At 46.2% G+C, this 25370-nt stretch overlaps 1 protein-coding gene across 1 annotated transcript; it reads left to right on the top strand.

The window, feature by feature from the left end:
* Positions 1-11557: 11557 nt before the first annotated feature.
* On the top strand, positions 11558-23968 carry TBX3 (T-box transcription factor 3). The gene is made up of 7 exons (XM_073312832.2): positions 11558-12830; positions 14577-14844; positions 15989-16135; positions 18273-18349; positions 19548-19705; positions 20943-21619; positions 22693-23968. Exons 1-7 carry the CDS (start codon positions 12436-12438, stop codon positions 23134-23136), a joined length of 2166 nt encoding a protein of 721 aa, XP_073168933.1. The 5' UTR covers positions 11558-12435; the 3' UTR covers positions 23137-23968.
* The last annotated feature ends 1402 nt before the right edge of the window (positions 23969-25370 follow it).

Here is a 25370-nt window from a genome sequence, read left to right as displayed (position 1 = left end):
ACTGGCCTTTGTCCAACTGGAGCAAGCAGCGTGCATACGAATTAGCAACCCCCCCCCCCCCAATTTCTGCCAAGAGCCAGTTAATTATAAGTCTTTTCTCTCCCTAGCCTAACCGTTGTCACCGAGAAGGAACTGTTCAGGTAAGGAAAACACTTCTTCTTCCTGGAGAGACACTCAGTGAAGGCCACTGGGGCGCCACCAAGTGGCCAGAGGCATAAAATCCCAGGGGATCCATTGGCCCTGCGAGCACTCCAGAGAATAAGCAGAGCTGCTCTAGCCACCGGAGGTGGTGAAACAAGAGGTTAAACGTAGGGAAGCCCCTCGCACTGGGTATTCTGGCTGCACAGAGCTTCTGCCTGCGCGCTCGGCTCTAGGTTCACCCAGCGTTCATTCACTCCCCCTCATTAAGACAGGGCTTTATGCAGAACATCTGTAAGGGAAGGCAAAATAAATGACAACACTTTTACACCACTTCCTACTTAACTTTCCTTTTATGTGGCTTCTCTGGATTTTCCCTTGCTTTGTTCCATTTGAATCTTGTTTAGATGTTTGTACATGTTCTACTCTCCCCACTTAAATTCTGGGTAAGGCCTTTTCCAATCTGTAAACATAATGTTTCTCAATGTACCGTGCACAGGGCAGAGCCTCTCTACTGCGTGTGAATGGTAAAAACACAAGTACACGCACTTTATACACCAGATGCAATACATAACCTGTTGCATAGGAAGAAGATGAGACACATGTATTTTGAATGCTACACTCCTTATAGGTTTCAGAGTAACAGCCGTGTTAGTCTGTATTCGCAAAAAGAAAAGGAGGACTCGTGGCACCTTAGAGACTAAACAATTTATTTGAGCATAAGCATAACTCCTTATAATGGCTAATATCCCATTTTTGTACCTGAAATTAAAAGGAGTTTTGCCTCAGGATTGACACTTGTCCTAATGGCATTTAAATAAAACACCTATTGATAATTTATTAGCCCCTTTTCAATTATTTATAAATGTAACCTTAATATCTAGCAGTGACCTGCATGTCTGATATGTTACACATTTGTCTTGCCTTTGCTATAATGAATGGTGTAACAAATAGATAATCTCTTAGGCTCATTCTTTGCTTTTCAGTACTATGGGGAAAGTATTTTACCTTTCCTTATCTGGAAGTTCACATCCAATGCTCCGTTTCCATCCTGTACATTTTCTCTCCATACCTTCAGTGTACCTGGGATCATTTATTACCCATATTTCTTTGGGAGTCTTTCAAAGAGGCCTGTGACCATCACGAAGTTTCCTTTCCCCATGTGATGAACAGAATGGAAAGGGCATACAAGGGTTCACAACTTTCCACAGGTCAGGGAACATCAGAATATTGAGTGGGTCTGTAATTCCTGGGTAGAGCATAAGCAACAAGGATTATTTCTAGGCGGGGACCAGATGCAGTGTGTATCGATCATGCTCACTGATGGTCTGTAATGCTGAACTGTAGATTTGGAGCAATATGAACTCAGAAACATTCCAACCTGCTAATTCAGTTAGATGCAAGGAGTTTACCAGAAAACATGTATATATATATTCAAGGGGGGGGGTCATATAAATCTATAGTGCCATTAGATTTCATACAGAATTTAGGCAATGCTATTTGTGTGAGGGTGGATCCAGCATCATGTTTTACTTACCCATTTAGGACTTAGGTAATTTTTTTTTTAAAATTGGGCAACTTTCCCCTTCAGATCATTACAGTCAGGGGAAAAAGGGTTGTATGAAGTAGTGAGCACGTGCAAGCTTGACTCCTTTACCAAAACACTATTTACACCTGCAATGGAGGGATGACTGTATTCTGCTCCAATGGACTTTAATTGTAAATCTTTTCCTTATGCCCCAACTCCTGACTCATCTGTGTTTAATAAATTTTCACAACACCCCTGCTGCAAAAACTCTGTGGCAGGAACCGACTCTGCCTATTCCACTGAACCCTAACAGAACAGTAATTACTCCAGGCACACTAATGGCCTGCAACTTGCTGCAGGAAGAGAGACAGGGGTGGGGTGCTGGGGAGTTTTTCGGATAAATGGCTACTTTTAAATAATTTTTTTCAGCTGAAAAGCAAGGAGCAAGTGCAAGAGCAAATGTAAAACATGTCCTTTCAGCATCCAGAAAGAAATTAGAGGGCCGTTTAAAATGGTGAATTAAAGGTGGTTTTTGACTATATAGATTTTTGGACTCTTTCTCCCCTCCCCCCCCCCCTTCTGTAAAAAATATTCCTCTTTTCCCTCCTAATTACCTTGCATTTTTCACACTTGTATGCATTTTGGCCAATTTTTTCCAAAATTTGTTCTAAGGAAACACATATTTAATAATAATAAAATAAAATAATAAAAAACCCTGCCCCTCAGCCATCGAAAAAGAGGGAGATCCTTTTTACTTCCCAGGGTACACAGTTAAACTCCTCTTGCTTTGCTTATCCATTGAATGGGTTTTGGGGGAGGTTGCCTTGGTGATTTTTTTTGTTTTGTTTTTTAAACAGCAACCACCACCAAATTTTAGCTGTGATCAAGTCGAATTGTTCTTAAAGATTTGGGGTTTGGGAATGATTTTAGACAAAAGGGGTGCCACTATCAAGGAAAGGTTTAATAGACTCCTAGGAGGGACAGAAACAGCCACGGTCATTTTCTGTGATTCCCTATAAAACTTACTCCTATGAAAATGAATGGCACACACCTCTGGCGGCAGCTGCTCTGGTCAGATTATAAAACTGGATGAATTTGTCCCATTCCAGCTGCGAAAGCGCAGGGTTGGAACGGGCAAAGCGCGCAGTAAAAGTGGTGGGAGCTGTCTTGCACCAAAACCCAGCTCCCTGAACTGGCTGTCGCGCAGCATGTCGTCGGGATAATGTCCCGACGTAACAAACCACACAGACACCCCACTGATTTCTGTAGGGATGGTCTATATTTATTTGACACTACCGTTTTGATCCGTATGTGGCTGGGATGCCGCGGAGAAGTCGGTGCTAGCAAAGAAGTTTCAGGCTTCCCAGTGATGGGATGGTGACAATACAAATGTAGCTCTTCCCCGATGCTACTCCGCTGAATGAGAGTAAGGTGGTGGAGAAAAGCTCTTCCCTGGGACATTGTACCATGCGGATTGCCATGTATTTCGCCTTTAAAATGAAAATTGTTGAAGTGCTGTCAAAGAGGAACAGAATTCATCTGACACTAAACCTCCTAAAGTGAAGATTTTATAAATTCTTGGATTCCCTCCCCAAAGAGATTTGTAGGATTTACAAATTAGAAGTCTAGGTTTTCTTCTGTCTCTTGCCAATATATAGTCATGTTTTAGTGTTTGGGGGGGGAGGGTATATAACTGAAAGTAGAATTGTAAATTACACGCTTTCTGTTCACCCCCTGGTTCAAATAAACGATCCCTATAATTGTAGCTAAAGAAAGAATTAAGAGAAGAATAATTCCTATTTACGAACTCTGAGCACTTTACGCAGATATAAATATTAGAACAGAGCATGACCAGCAGACCACATATGTCCCGTTCATTTTTGAGCGGGGGGAGGGGGGGGAGGGAGCAGCTCAAGTAGTTTAGAGGAAATTGATCAAAGTTGTTTTCTTTTTAATAATGTGCAGTTTATGTACATCTTATACGGGCAATCTAAATACATTTTTAATGATTTGAGGGGGAAAACGCTCCTTTGATACTGGGACTCTGGAAGTCATATGCTTAATTAAAGACAGCTCTCGATCTCTGAATCTATCTGTTCTACACCAGGCTTTCTGGTTTGTGTAGCGATACTGTAAATCTTAGATCTTCAATTACAGGAGTGCTTTGAAAACATATACAGTTTAAAAGGCTGCCTTGAAAAGGGGGAAGAAAAAAAAAGAACACCACCCGCTCGGTTTTCTATTAGTAGAGGACTTACAGCCTTTAAAATGCAGAGATATTTTAAGTACCGAGATTCTTTTTTAAAAAATTCAGGGCTTCTGGGATTTTAACTGCTCCTACGCAAATAGATTAAGGAGAATTACAAGGAGCGGGAAACAACTATCCCTTCCCTCTCTTGACTAGTGAGGCAGACTCTTGCTTCTTCTGAATTACTTACTGATAGATCTCCGTGCAATCCAACTGTTGATTTAGCCCGAGCAAACCATGTGTAGATATGGTGGAATCGAGAAAGAAAGAAAGTTGCAATATTTAGACGGGGGGATTATTGCTTTCTGAGTTTGATGGAGTTATCTAATATTCTGGCAATGAAGCCGTCTGTATTTTACCAGGCATATTCTAGGCCTTGCATTGTGATGTGGTAGCAGCGCCCCCCCCCCCCCCCCGCGCCTTCAAGTCCTCAGGACAGGTTTGCAAACGCTTCCCCCCTTTCCTGGCATGCAGCCCTGTTGGTTTATTCTGGTTGGGGAAGTAAATAGCTCGTATTTGGTAACAAACCCAGCGAGGAGAAAGGGACTTGCCCGCAGCTTCGTCTTCCCTTTCATTTATCTCCTGCCCTCGGTGCATGTTTTTTGTCTCTTTAATTGAAACCCAGTAAGGAAAATAGTAATGGATACCCGGCTTAAATTGAGAAAACGTGTCCGCTGCTACATGGCGAGTGTTAGTTCAGCAGATTTGAAGAAGCCAGTTCTTCTTCTGCCTGTCATTTTCCTATTGACTGGAGCCCCTATTAGATTTGCTATGCTCTTCTGCTACAGATGTCCCTTTCCCTCCTCCTCCCCCCGCCCTCCCCATCCCCTCCGGGGGGTAAAAAACCTAGGGAGCAATAGATTGCCTGGTGGCTTCATGGCATCTTGAAGAAAATGCTTAAAAACAAAAGCAAGATGTATCCGATCAGCAGCCAAAGGATCAAATCCCTCTGCTTGGTTTTACTTTTGCAGGCAATGGTGCTGCGGAGAGAGAAACTGACTCTCTGGGCTGCATCAGACTCTCTGGGGAAGCGCTGGTTTGTCAGTTTCATTCTGACAGTGACTAAACATTGCTCCCCTCTGCAGCCCCCTTCTCCGGACTGCGGCCGCGTGCTCCGCAGCCGAGCACACAGCGGCTCTCCAGCATTTACCTTCATCGGGACAAAAACTCGAGGAAGGGGGTTGGGGGAGAGATGGGAAAGAGTCTTCAGGGCTGTGTCTGGGCTAAAAAAGAACACGTCGGATGGTCAAAGCGGATAAAAATCAGCTTCTTTATTGTGTGGTCTCGAGTGCCTTGTTACAGGGTACACAAGAAAAGTGTGTGTGCGGGGGGGGGGGTTATGTAGCGTCTTGCACGCTAGCGGATTCCTGCTATAGGAATCCTCCAGTCTCTTCTTTGTGTGTGTGTGTGTGTGTGTGTGTTAAAGTAATTGAATAAAACATTCTCTCTCTCACACACACACACAAAGCAGGCATTGAAAAGACAGATCTGCTCGAAAATAGGAAACGACAATTAGCTCAACTTCCTGAGTGTGTGTCTCTTTTCTTTTAACCTACTCCCCAGCGTTAGCTACTCATAGTTTCTACCTCGTCGCCGCTGGTGAAAGAAAGATGATCATTAGAAAGGGGTGAGAGCGTTCACTTAGACTGTGCCAGCAACGTATTGGCAAAAACTGGAGAGCAAAAAACCAACCCACCAAACAAATCAGTATGGACTTTCGTGTGCTTTACTGAGAGCCTAAACCGACTGGCGCCAAAGCGGGGCTGTAAGCTAAACAACTTTGACTATCTCTACTTCTGTACACACCCAACACACACACAGCTGACTGTTGCACTAAATTGCCCTGATCAATAATTCAAAGGCCCTGTCAGAGGACATGTAAATGTAAGTTACAGGAAAGCTAGATCGCTTTTTATGTTTTTTATACAGGACCAAATGGAAAGCAACTTGAGTAAGTCAAGGATGCTCAGGGCCTAGGATGCTGGTTTGGGTGAAACCGGTCCCAGCTTTTGTAAGCAGCCAAGGAGAGGGCCTGGGAGGAAGGAAGCAAAAACCAGAGAAAGACAACTTAGATGATTTATTTTAATACATTTGTGAAGGTCCTGTAATTGAAAGGCGCTGATCAGAGCCGAGACCACACACCACTCAGAAGCCAGGTGCTCTCCTTGTACCATCAACTCTAGGTGCTGCTTCACTGTCCTGTGAATCCACCAAAGGGCTGCCCTGCAGTTCAATAGGAATGTTAACTAATCGCATGCCCTCCGCTGCTGGAGAAGGGTTTGACAAATCTCTGTAGTCAAGGGACATGCTCTAGTCCCAGTCTGAGTCACCCAGCAGCTTTTCCTTTTCTTGCATGTTAAATGTGGAGTTTAGCCGCTGCTTGCTGGGCCTAATCGGACTCCCTTTCAACTCAGTATATGATAAAGTTCAAGCAAACTCTCCGGCACCTCCAGGAACGTAAGGGGTGGTGCATTGAGGGTCTCTTGGTCAGCTTCAAGTGGAACCCTCGAGCTAGTGCTTTTCTTGCAAGTGTGACATTCTAAGCAGATAAGGCAATTCAGCCAACCACACAGCAACCTGCTAAAAACCCCAGAGCACCATTCTGAGCCCTGGGTGCTTACAGATAGGCTCCTAAAACCCATATTTAGGCATCTTCCATGGAAGTGGCTGGGGTTTTAAAGGTGCTGGGTTTTGTGGGGGTCTACCTTTAGGCAACCCCGGCTGGAAAGCTTTGGCCTAAGGGGAGTGTTAAATGGTGCTGGCAACTAAAATAAGGTCTTGATAGGAGCGAGAGAGCGCGAGCAATTCCCCCTCCCCAGTAAAAGTTTATTTAGTCCGAGCATATTGACTAACCCCCTAAGGAACCTGCTTAATTAGGACTGAGCCCTTCAATGAGAAGCGAGGATGCAGTTGTGTCAACACCGCTTCCTATTTAGTGACACCTTCTGCTGAAGCGAAAGGGCCTGCGAAAGGGGGTGAAAGTTTAAGTAGGAATGAGCATGTAATCAGGGCTCGCCAGACCTCACACGTGCGAGGGAGAATATTTACAGCAAACGTGCCAAAGCAAACTCGCCCACTCCGTTTTATTTGAGATAAACCGTGGTCGGCCACCAAGGCTCTGGCTCCTTCAAAGCGCGTCAGACATGAGCGAGGGCCCCGCGGGGGAGGAGGAGTGGGTGGAAGGAAAGGCAGCAGCGCCGTGCACATGGGGTACGTACATATTTCCACACACAACCACGTGCCCAGGCGCACAGTCACAACCCTCCCCGCGCCCCTCTGATGCACAAACACACAAGCACAGCTTCACACGGGCAGGTAAACGCACGCAGAGATCCCCACAGATAAGCATCTAAACAACATATGCGCAACGCACAGGCAGACGCACATCCACTTAGAAATACATACAGATCCAACCACAGGCACCACACCCAAAGGGACCTCCACAGACACACGGCTGCACGGTACACACAGATACATAATGCACACGTATATGGAGCAATGATACACACACACGTGCGCGCGTATATATATATATATATACACCTACTTAGTACACACACCTGCATAACGCGCGCACACAAAGATCCGTGTACATCATGCCCACAATCATAGTGCGCCCGCAGACACAGGGCGCGTAGAAATCTACAGATGCCTAGCGCGAGCGGGCGGGCACCCACACTGCGCGTACACGCGCGCAGCGCGCGCTCTCCTACACCAACAAACAACCTGGTGTCCGCAGAGCGCGCAAGAGCTGGCGCACGCAGGCAGGTAGGCTTAAAATGGATGATTGGCGTGGAAAGGGGACGCAGAACGAGTGTCCCCAAGGCCGGAGCTAACCGCTCGGCTGGCATGCCGCAGCCTCTTCAGGGTATGTGTCAAGAGAGGACCGAAAAGCCTGACCTGAGTGGAGCTAAGGCAAAGTTCTCGTGAATGAAACCGTCGGGGAGCGTTTGATCGGCTCAGGGTCAGAGGGGACAGGGAAGGTACCACCGTGTTATTTATTTATTTGATTGCAGCCTTCACTATCACAGCCCTTGTGTTAAAAGATTAGAGGGGGCCCTGGCCTAACCACTCCTCCAAGAGACAGAAAACATCTCAATGCCTCTTTGAAGAGCAAGATAGCGTCCAACATGCTTCGTCCCCGGGCTTCAAACAAGGCAGGGAAAAGCCACCCTTATCTCGCCACCTTATCGGCTCTGCTTCTGCTCAGCCCAGGTTCCCGACCTTTCTGGCCCTGCTCCCCTTCCCTGGCCGGGCGCTTCGCCCTTTGCTTTTGTGAGGGCGCTCGACCCTGTTGCTTGCCTTGCAAGAAAGGGGCTAACAAGTAGCTGGAAGCGCTGGCCAATATTTAACTAACATGGCTGGCCATCAGGTCCCTTTTGTTTGCTTGCAAATTAATCATCCAGCGCGCAGTCGGCGCCAGTGTAGATTTATCACACACAGGAGAGGGAATGAGGCGGCCGAGGAGAGACAAAGGGAGTTCGCACCTTCCTGCTTTTGATCCTAGATTAGTGCAGCATCCCTTCATAATAGGAGTCTCCGGGGGGCTTCGTCTGGGAGGTCACTCATAATTGGCGGAAGTTTGTACACCATTAGCAAGACGATGCGATTGGAAATCATAATCCACAAACATTTTCCGTGCCTAGTAAATGGAGGGCTGGAGGGGAGGGGGGGCATTTTGCAGAGGGAGGGTCTGCGTGGAAAAATATAAATGAACTTCTTTCTTTCAGCCGCTACCTTTGTTTTCCCTAGCAGGGGTGGTGGATTTATAGGCGACGTTACTCCAAGGGGGTTAAGTATGCAGTTCTGCACTGAAACTTTTAAAAACTAAACCCAAACCCACAATTATCTCCTGTGTGAATGTGCAGATCATTCTTTGGGTGTATGCATGACGTGTTTATTCCTCTGCATGCACACACGGAAATGTATATACAAATACACACACCCCTATATAGCTAGAAGTGTATATCTATACACAGAGAGGCACACTTCAGAAACACAACCAGACAACGGCGTGCAAACACCCTTTCGGTCACTGGAGAACTCATGGGGGTTGCTTTTAAACAGCTCCTGGATTTCTGGAAACTTTTAATGTACCAAACAGTTTTACAGAGCAGGGATTTGCTTATTTTGATTGTTCTATTCATTATTTTATTAGCCTCATCCTCATTGTGATTTTCAGGTTGTGATGGGCAGGAGACGGAATGAATGACACGGAATCACGGATTTCTAGCAGGGGTTGGAGGAAGGATCCGCAATCGCTTTCTCTCCCTCTGTCTGCCATAACTAGCTGAAAACTATAACCAAGGGGATTAGCTAGCCCACAGAATCACTAGAGGATCCAAGCGTTTGGGTTCTTTAAAAATGCGACTCTTCTCTCTCTCTCTCTCCTGACTCCCCCCCCCCCCAATCCACCCGCATCGCCTTTGAAGGCCTAGTCCCTGCTCCCCCTCCGCCCCCCCGCCTGAGACTGAAGGGGAGATATTTTGGTGAATGCAAAGCGATCCTAGACGCTGGTTACTACAGGGATTTCACCAGGCTGGCGCCAAGCGCTCTTAACCATGTGCGTCAAAAATGCAACGTTAGAAGAGCTAATCACTTTAGATGTTCCGCTGCTATCTACATGCATTTAGGCCACAATGCCACTGCCGGCTCTCTCTCCCTCTCTGCTTTGCTCCCAGCATTTATTTCCCTTTCTGTAAGCGGAGTGTGTGTGTGAGGGGGGGATCCCTCCCAAAAATGTGACATTCTCCACCCCAGCTTGTACATCTGTATGATTTCTCTGGCTGCTCATTTCCTCCCTCCCACCCCCACTGACACACACATGCTCCATCCCCCCCTCCCACAGCCACACTCAAACTCCACTCCACATATTTTCTGCTCTGTCTCTCTCTCACACGAGCCCCATCCGCAAGATATGACTTGCATGTATGCATTGTCATTCCCAAAGGAACATAAACTGCCAAGGCAAAGCCAGCTCAGCTCTGATCTTCCTAAAGTAACACAGAGGGGGTGGAAGGACACAGAACGGGTATGTTAGCTGGGGCCCGATCCTGCATTCCTTAACAACCCATTGAAGTCATCAGGCGTTTGGGGTACTCCAGGAAAGGCCTGATTGTGCTTTATTCCGGGCTCGTCCTCTCCAACCCCCACCAAATTCCCAGCCCCAAAGAGCACGGAGAATTGCACTGCACTTCCCGTCTTCTCCCTGCGCACCCATCTGGAGAAGGAGGGGTGGGAAGGCGCTGGGCTAAAGAGTAACCCATTCGGCGCCAGCATGAACTGCTAGCACAATCCACTGCTTAAAAAAAACTAACCCCCCCCCATTCCCCAGTCTCCCCTAGAAGCCACTGGGACAAGGACTCAGCCACATCAGAGGCCGGAGAGCAAGATTTCAAGGTTTGCTGAAGAAGAAGAAGAAGAAGAAGAAGAAGAAGAAGAAGAAGAAGAAGAAGAAGAAGAAGAAGAATTAACACCCCCCCCCGATTTCTGTGCGGATAAAACGCGGGTGAAGAAAAGAGCAGGGAGCGCGAGGCTGCATATGGTAAAGGCGATCCCTGAGTCAGATATCACCCCCCCCCCCAAGACTTGGTGACAGAGGGATAAAAGGATTTAGAACAAGAGCCAGGCCTTGAGACACTTTCGCCTTCCGAGTGAGCCTCTCTAGGCGGCGTGAGCGCAGACTTCATTGGGGGGGAGCCCCCTGTTCCTTCCACACACGTGTAACAGCGGTTGCCTCTCGAGACAATGCATCCACCGTGTGCATCGGTAACGTACCCTGCGTTCGACTGGATCCAGCATGACATGTCTATGGTGTAGAATAGTCTATATCCCTGGGTCTGACCCCGGTACTCGCGTGTTTCTGGCCTATAGCCACTCCCTGTATGTGTCCCGTAGACTCGACTCCAAGGTGTGCACAAGGTAGAAGCTAGCACGGGGCGGAGAGTAACGTGTAGGTCCTGGGGTACCTTATCCCCTGCACTTCAAACCAGGGACGGGGGACAACAATCTCAAGCCCCTAGAGACTCGGTTCATTAAGGCCCGTTCACCAGCCGCAAATCGCGCACCCCCGGATGGCAGAACTAAGGTGCCGCTCCCATGGCAGGGTAAGCGCGGCTCCAAGCCCCCCCCCACACACACACACCCCTTAGCGGCTGCCCTGGCTATTGTCCTGCGAGGCGGCGAGGCGATGCAAACCCCGCTGAGCCAGGCGGTTGCTAAGTCGAAAATGAAAATGCCCAGCGCTGGCCAGCCCTAGATCTGGCCAAAGGGAAGGAGAAGCGGAGCCCTGCACTGTTCCAGGGAGAGGCGAGCCTTTCCCAGCCCCCCCCCTCCCCGCCTCCTCTAGGGCTGGAGCAGCTCGAGCAGGGTTAGGGGGCGATTTCGTCTCGGAGAAGCCACCTAGAGGCGGTTCTCTCGCTCGCTCCCCAGTGGCTGCTGCGCCCTCCCCTCTGATCATGTTGACATATTCACACGCCATGGAGTAGTAGTGATGCTTCGCTGCGGCGTTACAGTTTCCGACACCTTCTTTTTATAACTCGGCTCTGTCCCCCCCACCCGACCTGTCAAAACCACGCCTATGGAGCCACACAATTGGTCCGAAAGCGTCAAAGAGCCAATCAACTAGGCTCCAGCTCCCCTGCGGCCCATAACCCATCCAGACAATCCGGGGCAAGGGCAGCAGAGCTCACAGGGAATTCTTGGAGCTGAAAGTCTCTCTCTCTCTCCCCTCTGCTGGAGCGTGCTGGAGCGGAGACAAGGGTGTAATTCCAAATAAAAAAGGCAGGGAGAGAGAGAGAGAAGGGAAGTGGGGAAAGGAAAGGAAAGAAGAAGAGATCCTTCTTGGAATCAGGGCTCCTTCCGAAGGCTCTGCGGGGGAGGGGGGGGAAACGGAAGCGAGATTTCACTGCAAATTTTGTAGCTGCTGCTTGCTACAAGGGTGATCAAGCCGGGGTCCTTTTCTGTTTTGTGGGGAGTTTTGTTTGTTTTTCTATCTCCGCCCCCCCCCCTTTCCCTTCCCTTCCCAGGCTCTGTTCTGTGCAAGGGAGGGTGGAGGGAAGGAACCCACACACCGCAACAAGAAAACAAACCACAGAGAGAAAACCCGTCTTCGAGCCCTCAACCTCTGCAACGCACGGAGAGGAAGAGAGAGGGAAATAAAACACACACAGGCTCCAGGAGCGCCCGCGTCCTCGGCGGAGACCCCCATCAACAGCAGCGACATCCTTGGATTTTCTTCTTCTTCTTCTACATCCTTTGAAATTGCATGCAAGAACTTCCACTCAGGGGGGAAAAAAAGCCACACTAATCAGCAGCCGCCACAAGGAGAAGCTGTCCGGAGTGATTATGTCTCCTGACTGGGCCACTTGCAGTGTGTAGAGTTTTTCTTGTTTCATGTACTCTGTGTCTATAGATCTCCCCCCCACACACACCCTATTTGGGGTGATTTTTTTCCCCCATGATGTACTGTTAGAAACCACTCCAGGGCTCCTCCAGCAGTAGGAAGATCCGGGGGGAGTGGATGAGTATACCGATGAGAGATCCAGTAATCCCTGGGACAAGCATGGCTTATCATCCCTTTTTACCTCACCGAGCACCGGACTTTGCCATGAGCGCAGTACTGGGACACCAACCTCCATTCTTCCCGGCGCTTGCTTTGCCTCCCAATGGGGCGGCTGCCCTCTCCCTTCCCGGGGCTCTGGCCAAACCGATTATGGATCAATTAGTCGGGGCGGCTGAGACTGGCATTCCCTTTTCTTCCCTGGGTCACCAGGCGGCAGCTCATCTGAGGCCTCTAAAAACCCTGGAGCCAGAGGAAGAGGTGGAAGATGACCCCAAAGTGCATCTGGAAGCCAAAGAACTTTGGGAACAATTCCACAAAAGGGGCACAGAAATGGTGATCACTAAATCAGGAAGGTAGGTCTGTGTGTTTCGCTCTGTATTCCCCTCGACCCCACAATGCAGTGCCAAAGCAAGCCAACGACTTCCTCCAGAAAACTTGTTTCATCTGGAATGATGAAAACTTTCAGACAGCTGAAGTGACTGCGCTTCAGGGCCCTGTTCAGCTTCTGAATCGCCAATAGTGGATGCGGAGTGTGTCTGTGTGTGAATATGTGTGTCTATATACACACGTGTGTGAGACAACAGCTTAGTGTGACTGTAGAATATTAGAAGAGAAAAAAATAATTTTGGTTAGGATTTTAGCTGGCTTGATTTCTGCCTTACTGCATGTTGTCTTTCATAACCGGAAAAGGGGGCATAATTCTGCTGTTGAAGTAAATATAGTAGTGTTAGATGAAATGACTTCTCTTTTCCAGTTGCTTCCTTACGAATCTGTGCTTCTACTGTGATCTATGCAAGCATTTGTGCTGACTAATGGTGTCTGGAAATACATAAACTGATAAAAAAGAAACATTAATCTTACACACAATGCATAGTTATAGGTTTCTGTCCACAAAATTTGCCAGCAATTTTGGTATCTATCTATCTATCTATCTATCTATCTATCTATCTATCTATCTATCTATCTATCTATCTAATTCCTTCATTTCTGAGTGTACACACAGACGTATATTAAGTATGAATGTGGGTATGCTATATGTGTATTATATAATGTGTATACTAATAACACGCATATGCGTTAGATATATACATACATATATACACAATTAATAGTACTTAATTGTATTTTATTATAAACACTGCTAATTCATTTGCAATCTGTAAGAGCAAATAATTCTTAACGAACCATTCCTGAGAAGTAATCCTATAATGCTTATAATAGTAATATTTACGTTATAGGGTTTTTTTATTGCATGGCTTGTAGATTGTACAGCCACAAAAGAACTGAGAGCTGGAGAAAATTGCCCCTATAGACATTACCGCCTCCCCCATTTTTCTGTGGCCAAACTTTTGCAGGAAAGATTGAAGAGTATTAGATACTTCTTATTTGTTGCAAAGTCATGTGTTTCCTTTTAAGTGAAGATTGCTGAATGCCAACCACTCGGCATAATAAACAGCAAATTTGTGGTATCCTGTTGCACTTTACAACTGGACTTAGGAGCATAGGGGAATGTGGTTTGCAAGGAGCCCTGCTCAGATATGTTCCCCTACATTGAGATATGATTGGATTCTGAATTTCACACTTACGTACAACATTGTGGCTCTTTCCCGGCCCCAGCAGAAATCTTGTTTCGCCCCGACAGCTAATGGACTGACTCCTAAACATGCAGAACATTTACACAGTTAACCAATGGCTTCCCATGTCTCTTTGTGTAGCACTCAGGGAAATAAAATCAAATAAATACAAATGGCTTCAAGATCCAACTGAGATGTCAGGCTTTGAAGTTTGTGAGTGGAGGGCGGGGAATGTTGTGGCGATTGTAGGGAAATATACACATCCTCAGTACGTGCTTTTTCGAGAAAGAATTTTCTCTTGAAACCTCTAAGCGATTGAAAAAAAAAAACTTTCTCTGTGTGTGTGTGGGGGGGGGGGAATACATCGTGTTTATTTCAGGGCCTTTTTCTATTGAGACATGAAATTACTGGCTGAAATGGCACTGGGATATAGGAGTTTACTCATGTAGGGTTTTGTTTGTTTGCTTGTATGGGTTTTTTTTATCTTGTCTTTTTCTCTCTCTTCCTGTTCCTCTCTATCCCTAGGAGAATGTTTCCTCCATTTAAAGTGAGATGCACTGGGCTGGATAAAAAGGCCAAGTACATTTTATTGATGGATATTGTGGCGGCTGATGATTGTAGATATAAATTCCATAATTCCCGGTGGATGGTAGCCGGCAAAGCTGATCCTGAAATGCCAAAGAGAATGTACATCCACCCGGACAGTCCGGCTACGGGAGAACAATGGATGTCCAAAGTCGTCACTTTCCACAAACTTAAACTGACTAACAATATTTCTGACAAGCATGGATTTGTAAGTTCCTTTTCCTTTTGATCCCTCTCTTACTTTTTCTTTCACTCCTTCCCTCCCACCCACAATTTGCAACAGAACCAGAGCCACTGAGTTTTCAAAGAAGGTGCAGCCCATGGCAAACTACATAGTCTTGCAGAGTTGGAATATTGCGAGAGGGGGTTGCAAAGAGGCAAAAAAAAAAAAAAAAAAAAAGAGAGAGAGAGAGAGAGAGAAAGAAAAGAGAGAGAAGCGTTTGCATTGATTTTAATTCGCTAAAGAATAGATTTGTGGCAATAATAAATAAATGAATAACCCTCCTCTGTAACACCCACCTGTCCAGCCTATAATGCAACTAATTTATTTTCCTTTTGATGAATATAGTAATTTCAATCTTGGTACATCTAGAAACTCACTGGAGCAATATTGGCTTTAAAATAGAGAGGATCGCATTTTTACTGTAGGGAATTATATGGGTATGTGTATAAAGGGTGGTTTAAATGCCCGGGAATGCAAACATTTAAATATATATTCATCAAGATAGGATAATGCAAGTCAGAGAGAAAATAAACAGACACAAGAATGAGAGGTCAAGGGGCCCATTCATTTCTACCCACTCCATTACATTTACTGGGTGTGCAGTGATAAAAACTAACTTAATAATTAAATCAAACAAATAGGCTGATAAGTGCTAAAAGAAGTTAAATGATCTTCTAGGGTTCTCTCTCTCTCCTTGGGAAGACTCTGCAAAGGAGCAGGGAGATGGGAAATCTCTAATGTTGTGAAGATTGCATTTGCTGGCTGTGATTTGATTAGATGATACATTTTTGCTCTTCGCAGAAGGCCTTAAGTGGATTGGGACCGTCAATTAGTTACAACTAAGGCCCTGGATTGTTTTTTAAATTAAAATACATGTTGTCCTTATCGCAAACGATTCTTCCCCCTCCCCCATCTGCTGCCAAAATGTTGGTCGATTTCAAAATTCACAGAGAGATGTGTATTAATTGAAAACTGAAGTGTGTAGCTGTCAACGTGTGGGGGACTGTAAGGTGGTGTGGGGAATGGAGAGGGAACAAATTCACCCTCCCAGCTGATCACTCTTGTAAATCCGGTGGTTGTTGTTGTTGTTTTTGTGTCTGATCGTGTCCCTCCTCCCGTGCAATTGCAGACAATTTTAAACTCCATGCACAAATACCAACCGAGGTTCCATATTGTCCGAGCCAACGACATACTCAAGCTGCCCTACAGTACATTCAGGACCTATGTATTTCCTGAAACTGAATTCATCGCTGTGACCGCATACCAGAACGATAAGGTAAGGCGATTCGGGAGGGATTCGTTTTAAGTGCTTTGGCTTTTAATAAAGCTTTTCTGGTGCTTTGTTGATTTAAAAATCAGGAAGTCTGTCACTCTTTTTTTTTTTTTGTAGTGCAAACAAGGCTGCTAATATCGCGTATCCAGTTTGCCTTGGAAATGTTATTTTAAACGGGAGGGTTTACACTGAGTGTGCACGTGAGGGAGGGTATCTGTGTTTTCGGTGTGGATTAAATACGAGTAACATAGGGGAGCAGGAGGGACTCAATCCGATCGGTGTTCAGAAAAACAGGCCAGAGCCAGGGTTGTAGTTTGCATTGCCCTTGGCCTTTGCACCAGTTTACCTCCTTTGACAGCACTGGCGATAAGGCTGGAACGCACCTTTACTTCCTATTATTATTTCTACCCTGCAGTGTTTTTATTACTGTTGTTATTGATTCGGGGGTGGGGGGAGGAGGTTCTGATCAGGGAGGCTCTCTAGCAGAGTTTAAGCATTAAGGGCTGAACGAGAGGCAGTGTGGACAAAGTTGCAGCGCGTCAGACTTCTCCTTTCCCGTCTGCCAGGGGATCGGTTGCATCCAAGGAGCTCTATTTGGGAGATTGGTGAATGCTGAGTTTAGGAAAATGGAGACAGGTCTCGGGAACCAAAGAGCCAAAACTGGCGGAGTTTATTGTATTTTTTCTCTACGTTATAACTTCTTTTGTTAAACTAAAAAGTGCTGGATTTAAAGCACCTGGCTGAGTTGCTGGAATTCTGCGATAAGTAATCCTTCTGGGTCCCCCTTCTATTATCCCACGAGATGAATATTTTAAAAGTTGGGGGGGAAGATTCCTCACGCCCTAATTATTATATTTTAAAGAGCTATTTGTCATTGTGGGGAAGGAGGGGGAGTTTACACTGTTTCTGCAAGCCTGCTTTTTTTGGTAAGGAAATAGAAGGGAAATGTGTGCAGGAGAGATGGGGCTAGATTTTGCCCTGGGACTTGCTAGCAACAATGCTCGCTTGGAGCCCTCAACGGAGCCGTCACTTCGTTGCAGAGTAGAACTAAATGTACTTGTCTTATTGCCATGAAATTGTGTGTAAAGCCTATTGTAATGGAAGCAAAGTGCCCCTCGCCCCCTGCTCTAACTCAGCGATCTTGCCGGAGAGGTCAGAACCCACATTCCACATCTCACCTAGCCAGACCTTTGTTAGTTTCGTGCAATCGTTGGGTCCTGGGTTTAACTTTATAGACCGAGGAGACACCATGCAGAGTTCAGGGAATCCAAACAGAAGGCATAAGTTATGCTTTATGGAGCTGCTTTGCTCTCTAAGCGGAGGTTGTTGGGTTTGCAATAAATAAATACATAAATAAAACACCCTCCCCGCTTACCCTGACACCTCCTCACCTCCCCGATTTTGTAAATGAAACCCTTGGTGCATTTTTCTAGTGTAAACTCCTCGCCTCGTATTTACAGGCGCTCCGCAAACTTGGGGGGGGGGGGCTTAAATCTGCCCAGTGTCTCTTTAAGATCTCCACCGATTCTTTAAACAGGCTTTAAAATGTAAAGCGGATAAGCGAAAACAAATGTTTTCAAGGGTAACTCAGTGCTTTTTAATCTAAAAAATCTTGATGCATTACAAGGCGTTTTCAATAAAATCAGCTCTGTGTTCGCCCTCCCCCCCAACACACGCTGTGCAATGTAACTATATAAAGTACTTTATTGTATAGCAAGGGGGGTGGCTATGATTCGTTTGCGGTTTAATTATGGCATTTAAAGAGTTTAAACTGAAGCATAACTTTAATGGATCGCAGTGCACTTTGTTACATTCCTTCCAGCGCGGTATTAGCAAAACGGGGCATTTTCAGTGGCAAGCCATTCTCTGCGATTGACTCGACTAAGCCAGTCTGTGTAACTGAGGAGACAAACGTGTCTTTAGAACTGTGCAAAGCCAGAGTATTAAAATGTATAGATCCACCAAGTAATCTGCTTGCCCCTGCCAACCCAAAAATCTTTGCACCTCCGCGTATCGATTTATATGCTGTGTGTTTCTTGAAGAGGAAACCTCCTGCTGTATGTATTGCAGGAGAGAGGGGAGAGTTTGAAAATTTTGGTGCCTGACTTTGTGGCCTCTCCCCGCCTTTTTTCGCCTTTAGATAACCCAATTAAAAATTGACAACAATCCCTTTGCCAAAGGTTTTCGCGACACCGGGAATGGAAGGAGGGAGAAAAGGTAAGCCTGAAAAGTTGTCCTGTTTCTTTCTCTTTTGCCAACTTTAGAACATGTCCAGAGGTCAATATAACTTCCAGCTTGCTCCGAACTAGCCCCTTCCCCCAGCCAGATTTAATAAGGAGAGTTTGTTTCATAAAGCAAAACAGATTGCGGGTGATTCGATTGTGTTTTTACCTTTTATTTTCAATATCGCATTGGATTGATATGAGAAGTGACATAAGAAGAGAATGACATACGGCCAAGGATAGAAATCTCTCTTAAAAGGCAAGGATATTAAAGCATGTGTTTGCAGCTGGTTCTGGAAAATAGGAGGAATGAAGTATAGATTTGAGAGCCCAGGGGTAAATACATGCCATTGTATACATTGGTATCTTCCTTGGGGTGTTAAAATCCCCTTTCTGCACTGAAGAGAAAATATAATACATCTCTTTTATAGAGATGGCATCCTGATTATAAAATTGTCTAGGACTTTATTTCTGCAAAGTAGGAGTAGTTCCTATTTTATATAGAAACAAACAAAGCATTTTCACTGTGGCAACAGGCTTGTCTTAATGCCCTAACAGAGACGCCTTTCATTTGACTGGGGAGGTGGCATTTTATCAATTGAAAACAAATCCCACACGGAAGCCACAAGTCGGAAATTATTTCTAATTTCTCTCTAAATATAAATAGATTTCACTCCGGGTTAATTGTTGGGGGAAAGATTACATAGAGTACCTAGCAAAATAACCACTTCCTAGCAATCTTAGCAACCATTAAGATGCCTGATATCCCAGGAACACGCTAACATTTTAAAAGCTAATCGCTTGGGAAAGATTTTTTTCCTCCTCATTTATTTAATACTCTGCCCTAGCTAAGTACTGATGCTAACAGCTTCCAAGAATCTCTTCTCATTAGCAGACAACCCGCAGCGTTTTAATTCTGCCTGCAAAAATGTATTCCTTCCAATCCATGAACCCTGATCCGTCATAAATGTGACCCAATCCCCACCGAACACACGGGGGGAAAACATCTGACATGTACAAAGTCGTTATTAATGCAACATAGATTCTGTGGCCCCTCCCGCTGCACAGCCAGGAGGGGAAGGTGGAGGTAGCGGGGTGCAGAAGGGCAGTTGTGCTAGGTAGCAGGTTAACTGGAGTCCCGGGAAAGCGCAAAAGCCCTCTGAAGAAGTTCTGCTCCCTCGCTGTCCCCGCAGAAAGCAGCTGACCTTGCAGTCCATGAGAGCTTATGACGAGAGGCAGAAGAAGGAGAACGGGACCTCTGATGAGTCCTCTAGCGAGCAGACCGCCTTTAAGTGCTTCGCTCAGTCCTCGTCCCCCGCCGTCTCTGCGGTGGGCACATCCAATCTGAAAGGTGAGGTTCCTTCCCCTCACCTCCCCGCACGCACCTACTCCAGAGACCGTGTCTATCCTTCATCTCTGGGTTGCTTTTCCTTTTGGGCGTGAAGGAAAAGTTTCGCTCCTGGCCAAACTTCTGGCTACAGCGAAGCAAATGATTTTGAACATGCATCCGCTGAAGGTTCTTTACATATACAGATCCGCTTCTCTTCCCCACCCCTCCCTCACTTTTTTTTCTTCTGTTGCTGTGTTTTGAATCTCTTTTCCCCCTCCTTCCCCCTCCCTGCGGTTCAGAAAGGAGCCAGCTCTGAGTCAAGGGAGCAAAGGCAGACTACGGGGCAAAAGTTCAAAACTGGAGCCGGTACATTAATATTCATGTTTCAATCTGTTATTAAAGGCAGGCTCTTTCCCCAGCCCCTTTTATAAAATCCTACTTTCTTGCAGAAAAATCGCCGTGGATTTCTTTTTCTTCCCCTTTTCTCGGCGGTGGTTTTGAAATCTTCCTTTGGCTTTCTGTTGTGTTGGCCGAGACACTGGATTCCTTTTTCAATTCTTCCCCCTTCCCCTCCGATTTTATTTTATTTTATTTTATTTTATTTTATTTTGTGGTTTAAAGTCGTGCAGAGGTGGAGGTGGGAGGGGATCTGAAAAACAGACTAGATCTTAACACCTGGAGGTTGCACGTAGGTTAGGAGATAAAATACCCAGGAATCTTATGCAGGGCCAGGAGGGGTGGGGAGATAGGAGGGAAGGAGTTTGTTCAAAGCCTGCAACGGGTTTCCTGTCTTTAAGCAGGAAAAAAAATGTCTGAAAGCTGCAGAAAGTGATTTAGAAATAAACAAACAACAATCCCATAACGTTATTTTTTAAATCCTCTGTTTAACTACATTTGAATAGGAAAACAAGGATTTTGCTCGGTACACACACACAATGCACAGCCGGACCTGCTCTCAGTTTCACCGGAGCAACCAATCCAGATTTATGTGGCAGCTAATTCGGATTTACCCCGGTGTAACTGAAGGCTCTGGCCCGAGGCACGTTCACTTTGGGGTAGTTTCCCATACACACCTATATGTTGTTCCTCTGCTGATTGGAGTGGAAGGATTCGCTATTTTCTTAGTTCAGGCTTGCCCGGAATATTCCCCCTAGTCCCAGGACAGGGGAGCGCGGAGAGAGCTGCTGCCTGGCAGGGCACATGGGGTCTGCAGCCAGGGCCAGGATTATGCAATAGCGCTTGCTCCGTTGCCTTTCAGACCTGTGCCCCAGCGAGGGGGAGAGCGACGCCGAGAGCAAAGATGAGCAGCCCCTGCCGGAGGCCAGTGACTCTGGCAAGATCAGCACCACCACGGCGGCGGCGGAAGATCCCCGGGAGAAGGGCGGCAGCCCGGCCAAAGCGCCCTTCTTCTCCACCGACTCGGCGGCCGGCAAGAGCAGGGAAGGCCCCAGCCGGACTGAGAAAGCCCCTCCTGATTCCAGGCACAGCCCAGCCACGATCTCCTCCAGCACCAGAGGCCTGGGCAGCGAGGAACTCAAAAGCCCCCGCAGGGACGCCCCGAAGGTGGATGAGTCCCGGCTGCTGAGCAAGGAGCCGTTCGCCCCGCTCACGGTTCAGACTGACAGCCCGGCGCCTCTGAGCCAGGGGCCGCTGCAGAACCTGGCCTTCCCCCACGGCTTGGCGGGCCAGCAGTTCTTCAACCCCTTGGGCAGCGGGCACCCGCTCCTCCTGCACCCCAGTCAGTTCGCCATGGGGGGAGCCTTCTCCAGCATGGCCGCTGGCATGGGCCCCTTACTGGCCACCGTGTCCGGGGCCTCGGCCGGGGTCAGCGGACTGGAAAGCACGGTTATGGCCACAGCAGCGGCTCAAGGACTTTCTGGGGCGTCGGCAGCTGCGCTACCGTTTCATCTCCAACAGCACGTCCTGGCCTCTCAGGTATTCCCCCAGGCCTGCCCTCCGCTAGCCCTGGCGCTCACGGGGTGCTGCTGGGCTGCGATTCCTTTCCCTCCAAGGCGGTGCGATGCGCTCTGCCTTTCCCTGGGCACCCAAGGGGTCTGACTCGCCTTTCCCGTTTACACTGGGTTCTGACTTCTGATTTACACCCGTGCAACTAAGAACAGAGTCAGAACCACCCCTCCACTCGCACCGCGATAGGGAGCGGTTTTACAAAATTGCAACAGGTTGAAAGCACCAGGTTGTATAAAATTAACCTGGAATAGAAAACGGGGGGTTTCTTTGTCTTTTTTATTTTTTAGGCTTTCATTTTTATTCCCCCTGGGAAACTTGTGTACAGGGTGTTTGATCTAGATCTCGTTCCCTTCCAAGCTCTCTGGCGTCCTTACTTCCAGTAATCGTTACTAACCTCACCTGTGATGTGTTTGTTTTAAAGATGATCTTGGGGAGGGGGGGATCGGTGCTAGTTGAAACCCATCAGTCAGCGATGAGAGAGAAAATGGAAGGCTCTAAAAAGTAAAATAAAAGTAGAGTTGGGTAGGAAAGGGGGGGATCTCCCCTAATTTCCATGGAGGACCATGCTCTCTTTCCTATTTGCAGGCCCACAGTTCCCAAACTTTGGGTGCCTAAACTTCGGCACTTGCATTCCTGTGTAAATGGCCCGATTTTCAGAGGCGTTGGGCCCAGTGGTTTGAATGGGTGATCAGCACCTTTTGTGGAAAGCCTGGGAGGTGTTTCCAACTGAATTGAAGTGACTCCACTTCGGGGCACTCAGGCTTGCAAATCGTGGTCTGGCTGTGCCCTGGCCTGATCTGCTCGGGGTGTAAGTTCTCACACTCCCAGCTGTTCTGCCTTTGACATGCAGGCCTGTGTGTGAGTCTCCTGTTCCATAAACCAGACCCCAAATCTCCCCAGCCAGGGGGGATGATTTGTGGCGAGCTGAGTGAGCGGTGTGTTTTCTCTCCGGCTCTCTGGGCTGCATGGGAACATGGACAAAGGGTGAAACATCACTGACAGTTCCCCCCCCCCCTTTGCTTCTGTTTTTCTTTTCGCAGGGCCTGGCCATGTCTCCCTTCGGAAGCCTCTTTCCATACCCCTACACCTACATGGCTGCGGCAGCCGCGGCCTCCTCCGCAGCCGGCAGCTCGGTTCACCGGCACCCTTTCCTCAGCGCCGTCCGCCCTCGCCTGAGGTACAGCCCCTACTCTCTCCCCGTGCCCCTGCCTGACGGCAGCAGCCTGCTGACCACTGCCCTGCCCACTGTGGCCAGCAGCACAGGGGAGGGCAAAGCTGGCAACATGGCAGCTAGCCCCGCTTCGGTGGCGTTGGACTCGGGTTCAGAACTCAACAGCAGGTCCTCAACTCTCTCCTCGGGCTCCGTGTCCCTGTCGCCCAAACTCTGCTCGGAAAAGGAAGCGACCAGCGAACTGCAGAACATCCAGCGTCTCGTGAGTGGACTTGAATCCAAGCAAGACAGATCCAGGAGTGGGTCTCCTTAATAGTGTCCCCTCTCCACTGCACCCCCTTCCACTCTCGGGGCGGGAGGGGGGAAGAGTGTGTTAACACGGGGGTGGGGTTCCCCTTTCTTGTCTCATTTCAAATCACGCTCGCAGTGCACTTTGTTTGAAGGAAACCACATGGCCCAGGCCAGCTTTCTGCGGACTGCGCTGGCTTATCAGCAAAACGTATCTTGAAATGGGCGAAGGAGAAGGGGTGGGGGCCTGGAGGTGGAAGAGCTGGTTTGAAAGCTGCTATCAATGACATGTGTAGGCCAGAAAGGTGGTTTTGTGGGTGGTGTTTATTTCTTTTCTTCAATGTGTAAAGCAAACAAACAAACATATGGATTAAAAAATAAAGTAAGAAAAGTGATTTTTTTCTAAAAAATATGTAAGTAACTTGCATATCAGTTCTTTCAATATTGTTTTTTTTTTTGATGGGTTATTAAATATAGCTCTTGTTAGTCTTTATTAAGGGAAGCTGTGTCTTTTGACATATTGTTGTGATGTCTCAAAGCCACCTTATGGCTTTTTGCATGTTCCATAGTAGTCCGCTTTTTGGGGGGGAGGGGTTGTTTTATTTTTGGATGCTTGTCAAAAATCCCAGGGATAAAAATTAAAAAACAAATAAAAATATGATCCATACCCCTTTCTTCCCACCCTTCCCCTTTGTAGCAACAAAAATACAAAATGTAGCTGGAAAGGGAAAAAAATATTTTACCTAAAAACCTCTGTAGCTTGACTGTAGGTTTATTACAGCTTTCCCTCTTTTACTGTATATGCAATAACAAGGTTTAAACATAATGAGAAGAAATAAGTGGACACTATTATTAAGACAGAAAGTATTTATGTAATTATTTGATAACTTGTAAATAAGTGGATTATGAATACTCAGAATTAAACTTTAATTTATTGACAGTGTACATATCTCTGTAAATATGACTGCAGCTGTTTTTTTTTCTGTTTTGTTTTAGTCATTTTCAAGTTCTTACTTTCTTTAAAAATACCACCTAAAACCAACAAACCAACCAAATATACCCCAGTGCAAAGTGTTCACTTTTCTTTTGGTTCACCACCATGCAAAAACTCAAGTGATTTTTTTATATATAAAAAAAGAGCTGAATGCAAAAGAAAAAGAAGAAAAATATCAATGAACTTAAAGAAGAATGAAAGAAATGTGCCACTGTAGCAGTTAACCCTTGTTTTTCAGTGTTAAAAGTGCTACTCTCAGTGTACAATTTCTCCCCCCCCCAAAAAAAATTAATAAAATGACAACACACTTCTCCAGTGACTTGAAAGGAAAAGAGAGAGAGAAAGAGAGAAAGAGAGTGAGAGAGATGAAGAATTTAGGTTTTTCTTTACTTTCTAAAAGATATTATTTTCCAATTCCCTTAGTGTGTCAAAATCACAATGGATTTTTACTACTGTTTTGCTTACTGTTGTCTTTGTTTGAGTGGGTGAATTTTTAATGGCTTGAAAGTCAGGTAGGTGCTCGGACCTGATTAAAAGAGAAATGAAGGTATACTTTGTGTTATATAATTGTCAAGAAGTTCTTGGATTTTCTGTAATTCTCTCCCCTCCCCCACCCCCTTTTAAAAGTCACTGAAGTTTCAATAAATTTTTATTGAAATGTCTTTGGGCCTCTTGTGAAATGCCTTAATAGAAACTTTCCTAAAAACTTGAACTGGAGGGAGAAGAGAGGGGTTTTTAAAATATTGCCTTTTCTGTCTCTTCTGTTCTTTGCTCTATATCAAAACCCATGTGAAATGAGTTGAGAAGGATCTCTTTTAAATCAAGCAGTAAAGAGAAGGATAACTTGCAATGTTCCTGGGAAAATACAAGTTTGAACCAAACTGTTTAATAATACACTTTTTTCTTCTTTTTCTTTTTAAAAAGTGGATTCATATGCAACACAGTCAAGTTTTTTAATGGAAAAATATTAAGTGACATTTGAAAAGTTAATGAGAATGGCTCAGCTATGCTTTTATCCATCATAAATTAATAAAGCAAAAGTGAAGAATTAGAGAATAGATCTGTTAAAATTTAATGCAAAAGCCTCCTCAAAAGTTTGCAGGCAAAGTGCTTACAATGTGGTGTGGTATTACTATTTTATTTCTTGCCGTCTGTTTTTTGGAGTAGAATCTTTCTAATTTTGCCCAGAAAACACATTTTTCTTCCTCCAACTTGTCCTGTTTTTATGGTTGTAATAATAATAAAGACATATAAAACGACTGTAG

This window comes from Lepidochelys kempii, chromosome 15 (assembly GCF_965140285.1).
Source record: "Lepidochelys kempii isolate rLepKem1 chromosome 15, rLepKem1.hap1, whole genome shotgun sequence".
Lineage (NCBI taxonomy): Eukaryota > Metazoa > Chordata > Testudines > Cheloniidae > Lepidochelys > Lepidochelys kempii.
This window is presented reverse-complemented; position numbering and strand designations above follow the sequence as displayed.

Bases quoted from the DNA above. Each gene is read 5' to 3' on its own strand.
- TBX3 (XM_073312832.2), top strand. From the start codon at position 12,436: ATGAGTATACCGATGAGAGATCCAGTAATCCCTGGGACAAGCATGGCT. The intron at 16,136-18,272 runs GTAAGGCGATTC...TTTCGCCTTTAG, and splicing joins CCGCATACCAGAACGATAAG to ATAACCCAATTAAAAATTGA. The intron at 19,706-20,942 runs GTGAGGTTCCTT...GTTGCCTTTCAG, and splicing joins GGGCACATCCAATCTGAAAG to ACCTGTGCCCCAGCGAGGGG.